Source organism: Zalophus californianus, chromosome 5, assembly GCF_009762305.2.
Source record: "Zalophus californianus isolate mZalCal1 chromosome 5, mZalCal1.pri.v2, whole genome shotgun sequence".
NCBI classification, from domain to species: Eukaryota; Metazoa; Chordata; class Mammalia; order Carnivora; family Otariidae; genus Zalophus; species Zalophus californianus.
Genome location: NC_045599.1, coordinates 123173798 through 123188856, shown reverse-complemented (window position 1 = coordinate 123188856; position 15059 = coordinate 123173798). Strand labels below are relative to the sequence as shown.

Here is a 15059-nt window from a genome sequence, read left to right as displayed (position 1 = left end):
AAGATCTCGGTTTTTGAAAAACAGCTACTTCAGTAAAGCAAAGTGGTAAACAGGTTACTGAAAGATAATCATCTAATAATTGAGAGTGGTGTTTATCAACTAAACAAGCTATCGTGAACGCTTCCCAGCGGCGGGATCCAGCTGGTGCAATCACAGGATTCAGAGACAATGTGTCTTATGAGTGGAGCAAGCTAATCTCTACCCAAGTCCAACTTCCCTGTTGAGGAGAACTTTGAGAGTCTGCTGAGGCTGAGGTGGCGCAAGGCCCAGCTCTTACTTCGTTCACCTCAAACCTCGCATTTCTTCAGAGGTAAGCAACACTCGTTCCCCTCAATGGCCTCCAGAGAATTTCTCCATACCTTTCTTTTTTTCCTTCTTTGATGGTGCTTTCGGTGCAGCCTGTGGGTCAGGCTGCCCGTTAGTTGTGCTTGTCTCTACTTCGTTAGACATGACAAGAAGGCAGACAGCGAACTCCAGCACCAGCAGACACGGAGTGACACCAGGCGATCCCCGAGGTCTCAAATGAACATAACCTATGACAGACACCTGTGGGCAGAGTTTAGAGGCATCACGAGATCGTAACACAGCAGACCCAGAAGGTATGCTACTAGGCTTGCGACTCGTGATTTGCAGACTCATTTTGTTCTTTCTCCCTATTGGACTGAACTCTGAAGAGGAGCGGGTAGGACTGTTTCCTTTGTAGTTTCCAAAAGGGAAAGAGGGTGTTTACGAGGTTTTTCTTTAAGAATTGATATCTGGTAACATTTAATGATTACCTACCTAAGTAGTTTGTATTGGAATTGTGGCATAAAAATCTAGTCTTAAAGGTAGGGATCAAAACATGTCACAGAAACACAAATAAGATTTCCTAGCAAAATACAAATACATTGGATGCTGAGTCTGAGATGATCGTGATTGGCATCTGAAATTGGACATTAAAAATTCTGCTTCGAAAACTCATTTAATTGTAAAGGCAGTGTCAAGAACAGAGTTAAAAATTTTATCTTATTCCCATTGACAAATATATATTTTTTACATGTTGTGATTCTGCATATGATTTCCAGGGCTATCTAAGCCCTATAAAGGACAACCATTTTTGACATTAACATTTATAGGTATCAGGGGAAGAATGAGTTTATGGGATGTCTGTTGTGCAATTCATTGAGTGGAAATACTTTTCGGCTATTATTGAGCATTATTCTCCTCAAGGCAGTGGTGGCATGTGTTCTCATAAGACTCCCTTATGTATCATGGCAGGTAAAAGGGAAAAACTTAGAGTCATTGTAAGCACACAGAAGTGAACTAACGTTTCAAAAATGTTCTTTCACCTCCCAGGAGTCAAAGTTTCTACACAGCTTCTGAGAGAGCGTTAACTATCTACATGGACTGAAGACCAGAGGGAAGCAGCCATTCATAGTTTTATAAACCTGTTAAGACCACCCATGGACTGCCATACTCCTTCCACCCCCAAAAAACTCTCTTAATTCTCTTTTTAAAGCACCCATTTATTTGAACTTTTTATTTTTTTAAGATTTTATTTATTTATTTGAGAGAGAGAGAGAGAGAGAGAGAGCGCAAGTGTGGGGGGAGTGGCAGAGGGAGAGGGACAAGCAGACTTCCTGCTGAACAGGGAGCCTGACATGGGGCTCAATCCTAGGACCCTGAGATCATGACCTGAGCCGAAGGCAGACGCTTAACCGACCGAGCCACCCAGGCCCCCTGTTTTTTAAATTTTTAAATTTTTAAATTCAAGAATCAAGTCCACCACATGGAAATGTATGTTATTATCTAGATATGTAAAGTGTAAAAAGTAAGTCTTAACATTTTTTGCTTCTGTCAGCTTACATTGCACTTTCCTGGCTTCGTAAATGTCAACATGCTTTCCTCAAGTTGCATACTTCATATCTCCCCCCGTGAGTCTTTAAATGATCTTTATAGTCTTAATAGTCTTGAAAAACACATATATACAGAAATCTATGTATGATTAATATTATCTGAATTATTTAATTTGGAGAGTTAGTAGTTAATTGTGCTCAAAGACACCTGACTGGTAGACAGCCAGGGAGACAGTCTCTTTATAGGTGAAAGTCTTACACAGCAGAGGACTCAAAGCCCTATTTACTCAAGATTTAGTTGGGGGCCAGGTACTAGTAGCCTTTTATGTGTATTAACTACAAAACATTCAGAGTAACCCCATGAGTATTATGATATAGTATTATTTCAGTTTTTCAGAGGGCAAGCCAAGGCACAGGGGTTTTAAATTATACAGCTGCTAAGTGGTAAAACCTGGCCTAACCCAGGCTGCCTGGCCCCAAGCCAGAGTCTCTCACAGGTTACACTGATGGATCTCCTCTGAGAAACCTCATACTAGCTACAGAGATGCTCTATTACACACATATAGTCGCCCTTAAAAAGATATGTCCAACATTCTAAACCTTGAACCTTTGAATGTGGCCTTATTTGGGAAAAAGGTTTTTGTAATTGTCATTAAGGATCTTGAGTTGGGATCATCCTGGATTTGGGAGGGTCCCAAATCCTATAAGAGATGTCCTTATAAAAGAAAGGCAAAGGGAGATTTGAGACAAAGAGCCACACAAAGGAGAAGGTAATGTGAATACACAAGTGAAAACTGGATTGACATACCTACAAACAAGGAATGCCAAGGATTGCAAATGTCCACCAGAAGCTGGGAGAGAAGCACAGAACAGGTTCTCCCTCAGAGCCTTCAGAAGGAACAAACACTATTGGTGTCTTGATTTTGGGCTTCTGACCTCAAGACTGAGAAAGAATAGGTTTCTGGGTTTGAAATCGACTAGTCTTGTTGGTCATTTGTTATGGCCACCCTAGAACACTAATACAACGCCTCTGTTTTGTATGCCTCAATTGATTTCAGTGGTTCCCAAGAATTGTTTCCTGTTGACATGATAAATCTCGTAGTCATAGCCACACTTCCAATTTCAGTAAGCTAATAATTATTTTCTTAATTTCAGAGAATTTATTCCAATTTTAGAGGATATTTGCCCATGTTAACAACATCGGGAGGTGAGACTAAGGTCTGACTTAAGGAGATACAAGGACATGCATCCTCCTGCACCCTCACCTTCTCCCCACTGGGCCCTCTCCTCTATGAGTTGCTCAGATCTCATCTCAGAAATAAGGAAAACACTTCCCTATAACCCTCTAATCATCATCTCATGATCATTTCATGATTAAACACTTAAACTGGATAGTCTCCTACCCTCTCCTTTTTCAGATTCCCTTCCTCTCAAAGGACTTGTTCATCTCAACACTACTCTCAGAAACTCAACTACAACTGCTGATGGGTGTCCTGACCAAATCCAATTACTTGACTTGTCAGCCTTTTGTGGGTATTTGGCTGCATGCATCAGACACCTATCCCCTTTCATGAGCCTTTTCCCTCCCTACCTTTTGCTCCCATAACAAACTCGATGCTCCCGTCCATGGCTTGTGTTTTCTGTATTGGAATGATCTGGATTCTTTTTTTTTTTTTTTTAATGATGAAGTTCTTCTAAATTTTAGAATAACATTGAAGCTTTCCTGCTTGGTCTTGGGGTGGTTTCCCTTGTATTAGGACAAAGATTTAGATGTTTTTTGTTTTGTTTGTGAGATTCTTAAATATTCTGCCCCTTCTTATCTTCAGTCTCCTTTCCGTTCACTTTTGTATAGCAACCTCAAGTTTTTCATTTCTTTCAGAGCATTATTTGTTCTTTGATTCTTTACCTTTTCAAATTTGCCGTTGGAATTGTTTTAAAGGTATTTGGTATCCTTTAATTATATCCTTCCACTGTTTAGGAATGAGCAGTTGTAAGGGGCAAGGAAGAAAAAAAATAACAGAGAGAAAATGTTTCTTTAGCATAAATTCCCTGAAGAAAATGCACATCTATATCAAGTTGCAACAACCAAAGGTAGGTCTGCACTGCAGGCCATGCCATTTAAAACGTATCCTTGTTCTCCGAAATGATCAGAGAATAGACTCTGCTCAAAAGCCCCAAGACTCAGAGATAAACTCCTTTATAAAGAAATGTTAAAGAGGTTTTCTGAAAGATTTTAGTAAAAGCATTCTTCTAGTATCCCATATACCGGACTGATAAACATTTACCTTTCTCCCAAGGTTAAAAGAGCAAATCTTCCCCATCACAGACTTTCCAAATGTCCAAGCTACCATCTGACATACAGTAGATGGAGGAAGTCTTGCTGCTAGACTCAGGTCCCTTTGTAGAGAATAATCAACTTAAACATGTAAAAACTCAAATGCATAATTCTTCTAACAGTGTCACAGAATTATCCATTGTTCTCATAAAACCTTCAGCAGGTTTTATAATAAATTGTTTTTGGAAAGGGTTTGGGTCTGGAAAAAGGATCTGGGGGCCAAAAGTTGCCCTATTATTTTCTTTGATTACTTTCCCAAATTAGGGGTATTGTTTTAAAAAAATTATCTAGATTGCATTAATCTCTGTGTTCTGTTTTAAAGCTCTAGTAAGGTAAAAGGTGTTCGTAAGGAGGGAGAAGCGGATGTAGGACATCCAGAAAGCCTACAGCCTCCTTACTCCTTGGGTTTAGTCACACTAACTCTCCTGACCAAAAAAAAACACAAAATTAATCAGGAAACACACGAAAGGGGTGTTTTCATAAAGCAGGGATTACAAATTAAAGCTCAAAAACATATTCAAAGGGTCACATAAACAGCTCCCCATCTAAACCTAGCTGGTTCTTCTTCCTAGTGGTGGGCTCTTTCGTGCATCAGAAACTCAAGGAGTGGAATAAGAAGGCACAGCTGGAAAGAGAGGAAGCTCCGAAGCTATTGTAGATTCTTGACTCTTTCTTAAGGCCTAATATAGAACAACAAGCTGGGAAAGAAACTTTGCTAAGTCAAGAAAATTAGCTCCCCTTTGAGCACAGATACATAACTTGGATTCTGGACTTAACACAAACCTCCCTGAAAGAATGCGGGAACTTCCCCTTCCCATGGCACAAGAATCAGATGACTAGAAGAGATTTTGGAGTTTGCAACATCTTTTTTTCAGTTTCTGAGAAGGTTCTGAGAAATGTATACCAGAAGACTGCTTGAGTCATCTTATGACAAGTATATCCCTTGCACAAGAAAAAAAAAAATCTGCTAGTTTGTTTAGCCCTTAAAGTGGATTCATGCAAGACATCTAGTATTTAGAACCTGGAATATACCAAGTATAGGGATTAATTTGTATAGGGAGAAGTTTGGCTGGCACCTCCTTATTCTTGCTGGCACCCATTCCTTCAGTAGGATTGTGTGGGTATCAGCAATGCTAGTATTTAATGATTCCAGGGTTCTCAACAATATCCTGACACAAGTGCCCCCCCCCCCCCAGGCAATCTTCCTACCCTTATTATACACAGCAGAGAGAAATTTGCTTGCTCAGTCTCAAAATGCTGGTAAAAGGAATAACTTAAGGACTTACTTAATGGTAGCCCCATTCCACAAATGGTAGAGAATCTGTTTTTAATGCTAAGGAGGAGGGGACAAACACTTTACCTACCAAGCCCTTGAAACACTTATCCTGACAGCTCTGTGAAATAAAATGGGTCTATTTTATGAGTAAGTTAAGGGACTCAGTAAGAAAAAAGCAAATCAATCATTAATAAGTCCCTAGGCTCAAAATTAAACATGATCTGTGTTCCCTTGTCTCCTATAGAAGCTGGTGGCTCTTATCTTTTTGAAAAAAATCACACTGATTCTAACCTGTGTTTTCTGAGCTGCTTTTAAAGTCCTCATCCCACTGACTTAAACATACCAGTTAACTTTTCAGAAAGTCACCTAAAATGGACACAGGAAAGAGAGATAAGAGTCAAGAACAAAGCAACATAAACATCTTGGCTGGAGTGTCCAGTACTTTGTACTTGTCAGAAAATATATTCCCTTGTCCTTTGGAACTTTATGCCTGTCTCAGTTGAGGTACTGCATTAGGACACGTGAAATATTAACCTCTAAGGCAGATGTCAGAGTCCAAGAGGGCAGCAAGCTGCCTTCACCACTATTTCCCAAGTAACCTTTTGAGAATAAGGGATGTTGCCAGAAATGATACAGCGAAATTAAACTGTTTCTGATACTTGGTGTAAAGCTTTTCTCCTTTAAACTGCTTGGAATCTTATGCTTTTAGGGAAGGCTTACTCTATCCAGCAAAGGCCCAGTGCAACAGACAGGAAGATTTTTGCAGCCTGTTTAATTGGGGAAATGAGACCATGTTAATACACCCTGAAAAGGAGTCCTTAGGAGATTTTCTTGTAAGTGTCAGCACTTTCAAGAAAAGGTGGGGGCCTCAGGAACAAAACACACCCGAGTCAAGGAGATCTACACAAGTTATGCATTGACAGAGAGCATTTTTCATTGCTTTGAACCCTTGGAAAGCATGCCCTAGGACCTAGAGGACTGAACCGAGAAGCTTTTCCCTGTCTTTGGAACCAAGTCAGACCAAGAGTGCCCCAAACAGTTAATTTTAGGTATACGTAGGACAGCAGAACTGCTAAGGGTTGAGGCTTGTGTGTGTGTGTGGGGGGGGTCTTACACACTTTCGCCATTTTCTGGCTCTGCACCTCAAGGCAACTTATCTAAGAGTCCCGTATGTAAAATGGGAATACAGTCTGCAGAGTTGTTACCAGAAGCCTCACAGCCTACTGTATAGAAAGGGCTCAAGGAAAGGTAGCTGTGATGAAATCAAAGCCGTGTCTCACACGCTGTGTCCTGTATAGTCTTAGGTTGCAGCCAACATTGTTTTTCCACAGCAACTGTTTAAACAATTTCAGAACAACGAGGACCAACAAGTAAACAGCTAGCAGGGGCATACAGAGAAGGATGTAGTGCTTTAACCAATAAGGCCCAGGTGAAAAAGTGAGAGTGTTTGCCAGTGGTAGAGCCCCTCCTGTTCAACTCTGGCTTCTGAATCTACTCCGAGCCACCCAGAGACTCTGAGTCAAATCCAAGCCTACATCCTTACCATTGGCAGTTTAGAGGGTCTACCTCACATCACCTGGGGAATTTTTTACTGGAGAGCTCCTAAGAAGATGTCCATGCTACACCCAGATCGATTAGATCCAAATCTCTGGAGCAAGAGACACAGACACCAATATATCTTAAAGATTCCCAGGTAATTCTAATGTGCCAACAAGTCTGAGTTCCAACCATCTACTTCCATGGCCCTTTGTCCCCTTAAAGAAATACCAAGTGGTTAGACTTTAAGCTGGAAGAAACCTAGGGAATCATCAGTCACGCCCTTTCATTACTAAAGATTAGGGAAGTGAGGGCAAGAAAGAATGTATAACTTGTCTATCATTAAACGGCTGGTTGGGATGGAGCTGGTGTCAAGAGAAATCTAGATCCTAACAGGAGGCTCTACTGTCCCCCTCCTTGAGATTCTATGTGTCACTTTTTAAAAACCATTTTTTAAGAAGACTGTGCTAAACCCGTTACATACAGACTGAACCAAGAATACATTCCATTTAGTAGACAGAGCAAGCACAGAACAGGAAGATAGCCTAGCAGAACTTCATTTCATAGATATTTTCTGAACCAAAACTGAAAAAGGACTTTATGTGATCTAATCATACATTGTCACTGGATTCTTTTTTACCTAGGAAGCTGGAGTCCTTTTTGGTCAAACTGGCTTATTAATGTTGATTTGGCTGCTTGGAAGAAAGTATTTGGCTAGGCTTGAGCTGCAGTTCACAGATCAAAGAATTCAAATTCATTTTAGTACATTCTCTACTGTTCAGTGTGTGGCCTTTTCTTTCTTTCTTTCTTTCTTTCTTTCTTTCTTTCTTTCTTTCTTTCTTTCTTTCTTTCTTTCTTTCTTTCTTTCTTTCTTTCTTTCTTCTCTCTCTCTCTCTCTCTGTCTCTCTCTCTCTCTCTTTCTTTCTTTCTTTTTAAGCATGACAGGAAGTTTGACTTCTTGGGTTGGCAACTTTCAGTATTTTTGACTCATTATGCCCTCTCTTAATTTTTGTACCCACCACACCCATTTTGTTTTTAAAGTAAGTTTTTATTAGGAATATCTCCTACTGGAGCCTAAAAAATAGACATCATAATAAATAGCGTTTAGGAGAGCTTAAGCTTTAAAAGAGAGCTTAATGCTATCCAGATGAGGGTCCATTCTCTAGACTGGGCAATGCAAGCTGTTCACTAGGAATGTCTGAAATTGTTCACAAGTTGAACTGAAGTATTAAGTTTATGCTCAATTTTACAATCATATTACTCAGTTGTTTCAGTACAATGACTATTGGTTAGAGTACTTAACTCTTTAGAGTCAGAAAAAGAAGAAAGTGTAAATTCACAATCAAAGTATGCTCTTGCCTCTTGGGAAAGCTGGGTACAAGTTAATATGCTGGCATGAACAAAGACATGCTTAGAGCACTGAGTCTAGACCCTTCTTTACCCTTCTTCAGACTCTAAAAGAGACTATAGTGTTGGAATATTCCTGTGGTCTTTTGACCATGTGGAATTCTTGTGCACATGGACAAATGAGGCTTGGAGTTGGGTTAATTGACATTAGAGAGTATGCCTGTCTCAACTGTAACATCCCAGTCAATCCTTCCACCCCAGTTCTTGAGCATCACCCCCTCTAGCTCAGACCGAGCACAGAAGAAAAACTGGAATCTGACTTTATCCTTTAACTCGCTTCTACAAAGGGAAGGAAGTGACATTGAAAGTTCGGAGGTTTGAAAGTCATGTTTCTGTCATTGTTTTACATTGCTGGCATTGGATCATTTGGGTTATACTCTACCATGGTGCCCTTGACCGCAGTAACCATCTGGACATGGCTCAACCAACTATGTTACGTGTGCTCTGTATATCTCAAGTGAGCTGGGCAGGGCAATGGAGCAGACACAACTTGACATGGAAAAGAGAATGGGAGATTTCTGGTCTAGTGTACAGTGTGCTTCAGCCTACATTTATCAGAGCGCTGCCTTTGGGGGTTCCTGGGCCCTGGGTCCCCTAACAATGTTTCCTTTTTTGCTCTTGTCTCATTTGTACTTATACCTCAGGAGCCATGTGGGGGAGAGAGATTGGCAATGTAATGATTGCATCCTTGAGTCAAGTTTATAATATTAAGTACCAACTTGAACCACCTTATTAGCTGTTGCTTTCTCTATTAGAGAGCTATCAAGTCACCTATGGAAGAAGCCATGAGTGATTCCCATTAATTCCGAGGAAAATCCATTTGGAATTCATTGTTCTGGGAGAGAGAATAATATGGCTTTTTGTGGGGGCCATACACCTTGGGCTTTAGGCTCAAAGGTAGCTGGCAATATGGTGGGTAAATCTGTATAGCAAGCCAAGACATTTTTGGGGAATGGCCCATGGACCAAAGTGGTCAACATGGGGCAGATGTGTGTGTTTGGGGGGTAGGGATGAAGGGAAAATTCTTTATGGCTGAGGAATGCGTATTCAGTGAGCAGTCTACACTAAAGACCTGGGCTGAAATGTCAGGGTTCCCACCTAACCCAGCCAAGAAGATACTTCCACACTTTGGGCAGCGTCACTGGTACAGTGGTGAGTGGGTGGTACGCGTGAGCAGGCTGAAGGAGCTGTGTGACGAGAGGGCCTGTGGAGATGTGACAGAATTCTGCCGAGCACTCCTCCCCTCGGGCTGAGACACTACTGCAGGGCCTGTGATGGCAGCGCCTGCTTCCGTCACCAAAGGTCTGCTTCAGTGGAGAAAACACGGCATGTTTTGGTGGTGGCACAGTAGCCTGCCCCAAAGTGCTGTCATAAGGCTGGGGACACCACGCTGAAGTGACAGTGACAGAAAGGGGCCCTTGTGGAGTTTGCTATTTCGAGCTATGAAGTGACAGTAACCAGAAAGTATGCTGAAGGGCGCCTGGGTGGCTCAGTTGGTTGAGCAACTGCATTCGGCTCAGGTCATGATCCTGGAGTCCCGGGATCGAGTCCCGCATCGGGCTCCCTGCTCCATGGGAGCCTGCTTCTCCCTCTGACCCTCTTCCCTCTCGTGCTCTCTGTCTCTCATTCTCTCTCTCTCAAATAAATAAATAAATAAAATCTTTAAAAAAAATAAAAAAAAAGAGATACTATTTAAAAAAAAAAAAAAAAAAAAAGAAAGTATGCTGAAAAAACATGTGGAAGGAATACGATTTTTAAAAGCTGAAGTGTTGATAGAAAATTGGAATGGGCAAATGGAATAAATCGGCTTTAAAATTTGAATTTAGAAGAACTCTGTTGTGTACTATTAAATGGGAAAGTAGGATACTATATTTCAGTCTGCTTTCCTCTCATCCTAAAGCCAAAGGAAGAGGGTATTCTAAAGAATGAACAACTTATATGAACAATTTTAGGGTTTTAAATGTAAAAAAAATACCATTGCTAACATGGAAGCCTCTAGAAATTTTCTATTTCAGGGCCTTTGGGGCAGTGATTTGGGGAAAAGCATTACGGAACTGGTACAAAAACACGGTAAACATATGATTTTTACTTTGAATTTGGCATTTAAATGTATAACAGGTATTATGCTTGACCCTTGCAGGAAAAAAGTAGTCCAAAAGCTAATGAACCCAGGTGAGGGAAAAGGACTGTCATTGTACCATTTGATTCCTAGGCCAATACACTGACACTATTCGTATCTTTTTCAACAGTCTTCCCTCACATATACGTATACTTACCCAAGCTGACCAGCAAGTATTTCATTTTTTTCATGTCTAGTCTTCCTGAGTTAGGTTAGCTACTGAAATGAAAGCCAGTTTTAAAATAAACCATAGAAATGAATCTTAGTTTGTGTCCTAGAACACACATCAAGTTGTGCTTTCTTGTTCCCATATGCAATAACCCTGAATTAAGTCAAAATGGGTGTACAGCATATCTAGCACGTGGACGTCAGGATACAATAGTTTTTTTTTTTTTTTTTTATTTGAGCCCTTCACCTATGATACTTACACATATAAATCCTAATTGTTAAACACAGTCCACTTTCTACTCTAATACCGTTACAGCAGTCATCTTGAAAGTCTATGTGGACGTTAGAAGAGCTAAAGAAAGCATGTTATTTAGAACCATCTGCATTTTAAACATAAGTAAGAATGAAGAGCCATGGACTCTAGTAGAATTATTTTATGATCTACTACAGCAGAGCACTTTAAAAGCAAGCAGGTAATCTTAAACTTTTCCTCTTCCAAGGCAAGAAACATTGCCTGATATTTGGTTTCTTCTTTAATAGCCTGGCTGAATTATATTAAATCCCAATGTGGTTTTCCTTTTCAGGCAGAGGCCCACATTTATATAATCCGCAAAGCCAGTGCTTGAGTGTTTCTGTACCTTTCCACAACTCATGTTTCAGAGACAAGCTGTGTTTTGAAGAGCTTAAAGGAATGAGAATCCAGCTGCCTTGTACCATCAGCACAGAAGAGTCAAACTGTGGTGTGTGTCGTAATTGTATATGGACAGGCGGGACTTCTTTTTCTCTCTGTGTCTGTACATAGACCAAAACTATGAAAAAAAGTTCATATAGCTATGTAGACACAACACAAGATCAATTTAAGTTATCTTACCCTAATATGTCATCTCTGGGTTCTAGGTGGCCTTTCCGGTAGAATATGTCCTTTGTTTTAGTGTCCAACACCCCCTTAAAGTTGGCATTAACCTTCCACGAGAAACTTGCCATTGGCTCACATTTCCACGCCTGATAGGATCTTTTCTAGTTGGGCCAGATATCCACCTCCAACAGGGCATTTGCGCTTCATCTCTAAGAATGATGGTGGCCTTGCTAACCTCCATGGTTAAGAATATATATGTTTTTAAAACTACTTTTTGTTATCTGTGTGCTTGATATATCAATTATCACTTTATGGGTGGTTCTTCATAACTTAGCTGATTTCCCTTAGAAAAGACTTGGTTGCTTTTAAATAAGATGAAGACAAAAAGAGTCATTTACAAAATAAAAAGAGACTTTCTATTTATTTGTCAAATTTCAGGTCTGCATAGAACCAGCAACCTGATAACCAGCCCTGTCCCCTCTGGATACCAGGGCTCTCCCACACTGAAGTTTACAAAGTTCCAGAATGCTATCTAAAAGGCCAGGGAACTCTTCTGGGAGAAATAAGAATACGGGCTCATTTGCTTATTTCTTGGTTGCTGACCAAATCAGATAGGTTAACAGATAAGAAATCCCTAGGTAATTTCAGTTTCTGGTAGACAAGGAGAAAGGTGAATCTGCCAACTTGTTTTCTCGCTTTCTGAGGTGATATACTAAAACTACTCAAGTGTGGAAAATTTAGGTGGCAGGATCCAAAAAAGGTCCTGAAATAGCTAGACTACCTGCTTGGAAACTGTGTATATCTACAAATACTCCAAGAAGCCGCTACAGAGTAAGCACAAGATGGCAAAAATGCACAAGTACTGTTGAGCTAAAGTTCACACTCTGTCATTATTCTTTCATCTTTTCGGAAATGGTAATGGACCAAGTAAGTAGTGAGAATAAATAAGTGCATTTTAAGGTAGCACATTAACCCATGCCAAAGGAGGCAGATTTGGGATTTTAGTCGCTGCACAGTTGAAGCAACTACAACAAACAATAAATGATTCCACTGTATTGAAATATCTGCATAAGGTCCTTGCGCAGCACAGATAGATGAGCGTAGGAAGTTCAATTGCAATTAGAAAGCCTACCGCTTAATGTCAGACTTCTGCTTATAAAGTCTAAGCATGTGAGACAGGTTTTGTTTCATGAACTCTCTATAAATCCAAGTAAATGTAACCAAAATTATGCCTGTTAGAATCATGTAAGTCATCACCTCCCTTCCACAAACACAGCTAGATATCTACCTTAGGAATCATGAAGCACCATCAGCAAGTTTGGAAAAGTAATTCAAGCCTTGTATCTACTAGAGCCTTCGGGGGAAAAAGCCACCCCTGTGTGGTCCCAAACATTAAACAATGTTCCCAATCCAAGAAACTTTCAGACAGTCAATTTCCATACCACCTTTGGCAAGTCATTGAAGTGACTTCTACCAAAAAGCTTAAAATGGAGGGTGGTGTTTCAGAGAATTAAGTGTACTTACAAAATGAAGATACAACTTACTCATCTTCTTCCTTAGTTATAGTAATCAAAGAACACAAGGAAAAGACCTCGAATATCACCTTAATCTGTATAGATTTAAAAAAAAGTTTATTCTAGGAATTAAAAAGTGACTTTGAAGATTTTCTAGCTTACATATTCTACTGGGTTGTTTTCTTACATCATCTTTTCTGACATTTAAAACAGTACAGGGCTGGGGGAAGGGACAAAAAAATCAAGTTGTTTTGATTTGCTGCATAAAAACAGGATAGCTAAGAAAATTATCCTGGTTATGTCATTAGACAACATTTCCAAAGGCTTGAGTCTTGAATATTTAATTTACTTTTTTTTTTTCTTTTTAAGATAAGCTCCTGAGGTGGCATTAACCTCTGACTTCGAGGAGCCTTAGAAAAGTGCTATTTTTTTCCCCAAACACAGTATGATTTTGTTTGTTTGTTTTACTTTTGATCTAGTTATTATTTGATCTAGTTACTATTCTAGATACTATTGATCTAGTTATTGATCTAGTTATTGTATTGAAATACAAGATTAAAGAAGTAATTAGTGTCTTAACTTTATATTTATGTGAAGTAATAGTCAATGTAATATGCTGTTTCTTATAAACCTATACTGCTAGCCTGATAAACAACTCAGTTTGGATATTTTAAAAGGCAATAAATAGTCATCAATTCATATAATGCCAAAGGAATTGCTACTTCCCCAAAGGGACTTAACTTATTTGAGATGATAAATTTATATACTAGGACAATCTAGTTTTTCTGGTTTTCTAGACTATAAAGTCTCATTTATTGGATCTATCTCTGTGTCCTTTAAAATGTGTTATTCAAAATCATTTCCAGCTGCAGATAGCTTCCGTGTGAATCTAATGCTGGTTAACCCTCTACTCCTGCTATGTTAAATGAATATGATTTAAGTTCAGAGCGAGATTACTACTATCTAATAGTTATGCTAAAAACTTTTGAAGTATATTGTTTTTAATTTATCAGAGCTTTGACTAGACATTGTGTCAAGTATTTTTCCTTTGCATTAAGTTATTACTCATATACCTGCCTAGCACTCAGAGACCCAAGGATCCTTTAAACCTTTTTTTTTTAAAGCAAGAGGTTGGTAGAAACAAAACAAAACAAAACAAAACACACACAAAAATCTGATTTACCACAGGAGACTTTCCCAGAATAAGCAGATGGAATGAGAGTTCTTCCTTCTCCCAGGCCTCTTAAATGCACACCATCATACTGGGCATTTTTTAAGATGATAAAACATGGGGGTGCTACTTGGGTCTACAGTTCTAGCATAAGATGAACTAGTAGCAATGATTGCTTATCACACGCCACTTTGCTGGGCTTTCACCGAGACCTCCCAGTCCGTTATGAGATATTCCTATTTTTACTGAACTACAAAAAGGCTTCTGGTTAGCCTACACAGGAATGTCAACATCAATGACTCACTGTAAAGGAAGTTTCCCTGGTTCATAAGATATGTAATATTTAAGCAACATGTTTCATTAACTTTTAGAGCAATCTCGTCTAGTCTCTGAAGTAGTAATGACCTGTTGCAAAATTCTGTGCCTGCTAAGTAATTGACACTTAAATACTACGGCAACCGTGGGATGGATATAAGTGATTAGACTGGTGCTCCATGTGTAGCCTCTCTTTATTATCCCTATTATAGTCATTAAATAAATGTAACTCAAGCCGGTCCTAGAAGCTTTGGACAGATTCATGGTGGCATCTGCTATTTTCTGGTCTTAGAATAGTAGGCATTTTTAGCATCAGAGAATGTAATTAGATCATTCATTTCCTCAGCTGAACTCTATAGCCCCGTGCAAAGACAAGTCTTCTTTGAAAGCCACTATTAAGTTCCTAATCCAATCTTTATTAAAAAGACTCAATATTGTAGACAAGGAGGTTAAAACAAATCCTCAAAAAACTAATGATCAAGCCCTTCTATACCCCACAGATGCCTTCTAGTGCAGAAAAGTCTGAA

At 39.5% G+C, this 15059-nt stretch overlaps 1 protein-coding gene across 2 annotated transcripts in view; it reads right to left on the bottom strand.

Moving 5' to 3' along the window:
• Positions 1 to 15059, bottom strand: part of DAB2 (DAB adaptor protein 2) — a 49983-nt gene that overhangs the window by 21444 nt on the left and 13480 nt on the right. For both annotated transcript variants that reach the window (XM_027605225.2, XM_027605224.2), the window contains exon 2: positions 360 to 546. In XM_027605225.2, coding sequence (XP_027461026.2) covers positions 360 to 450 — 91 coding nt within the window. In that variant the 5' untranslated portion in view covers positions 451 to 546. The remainder of the gene's footprint in view (positions 1 to 359; positions 547 to 15059) is intronic.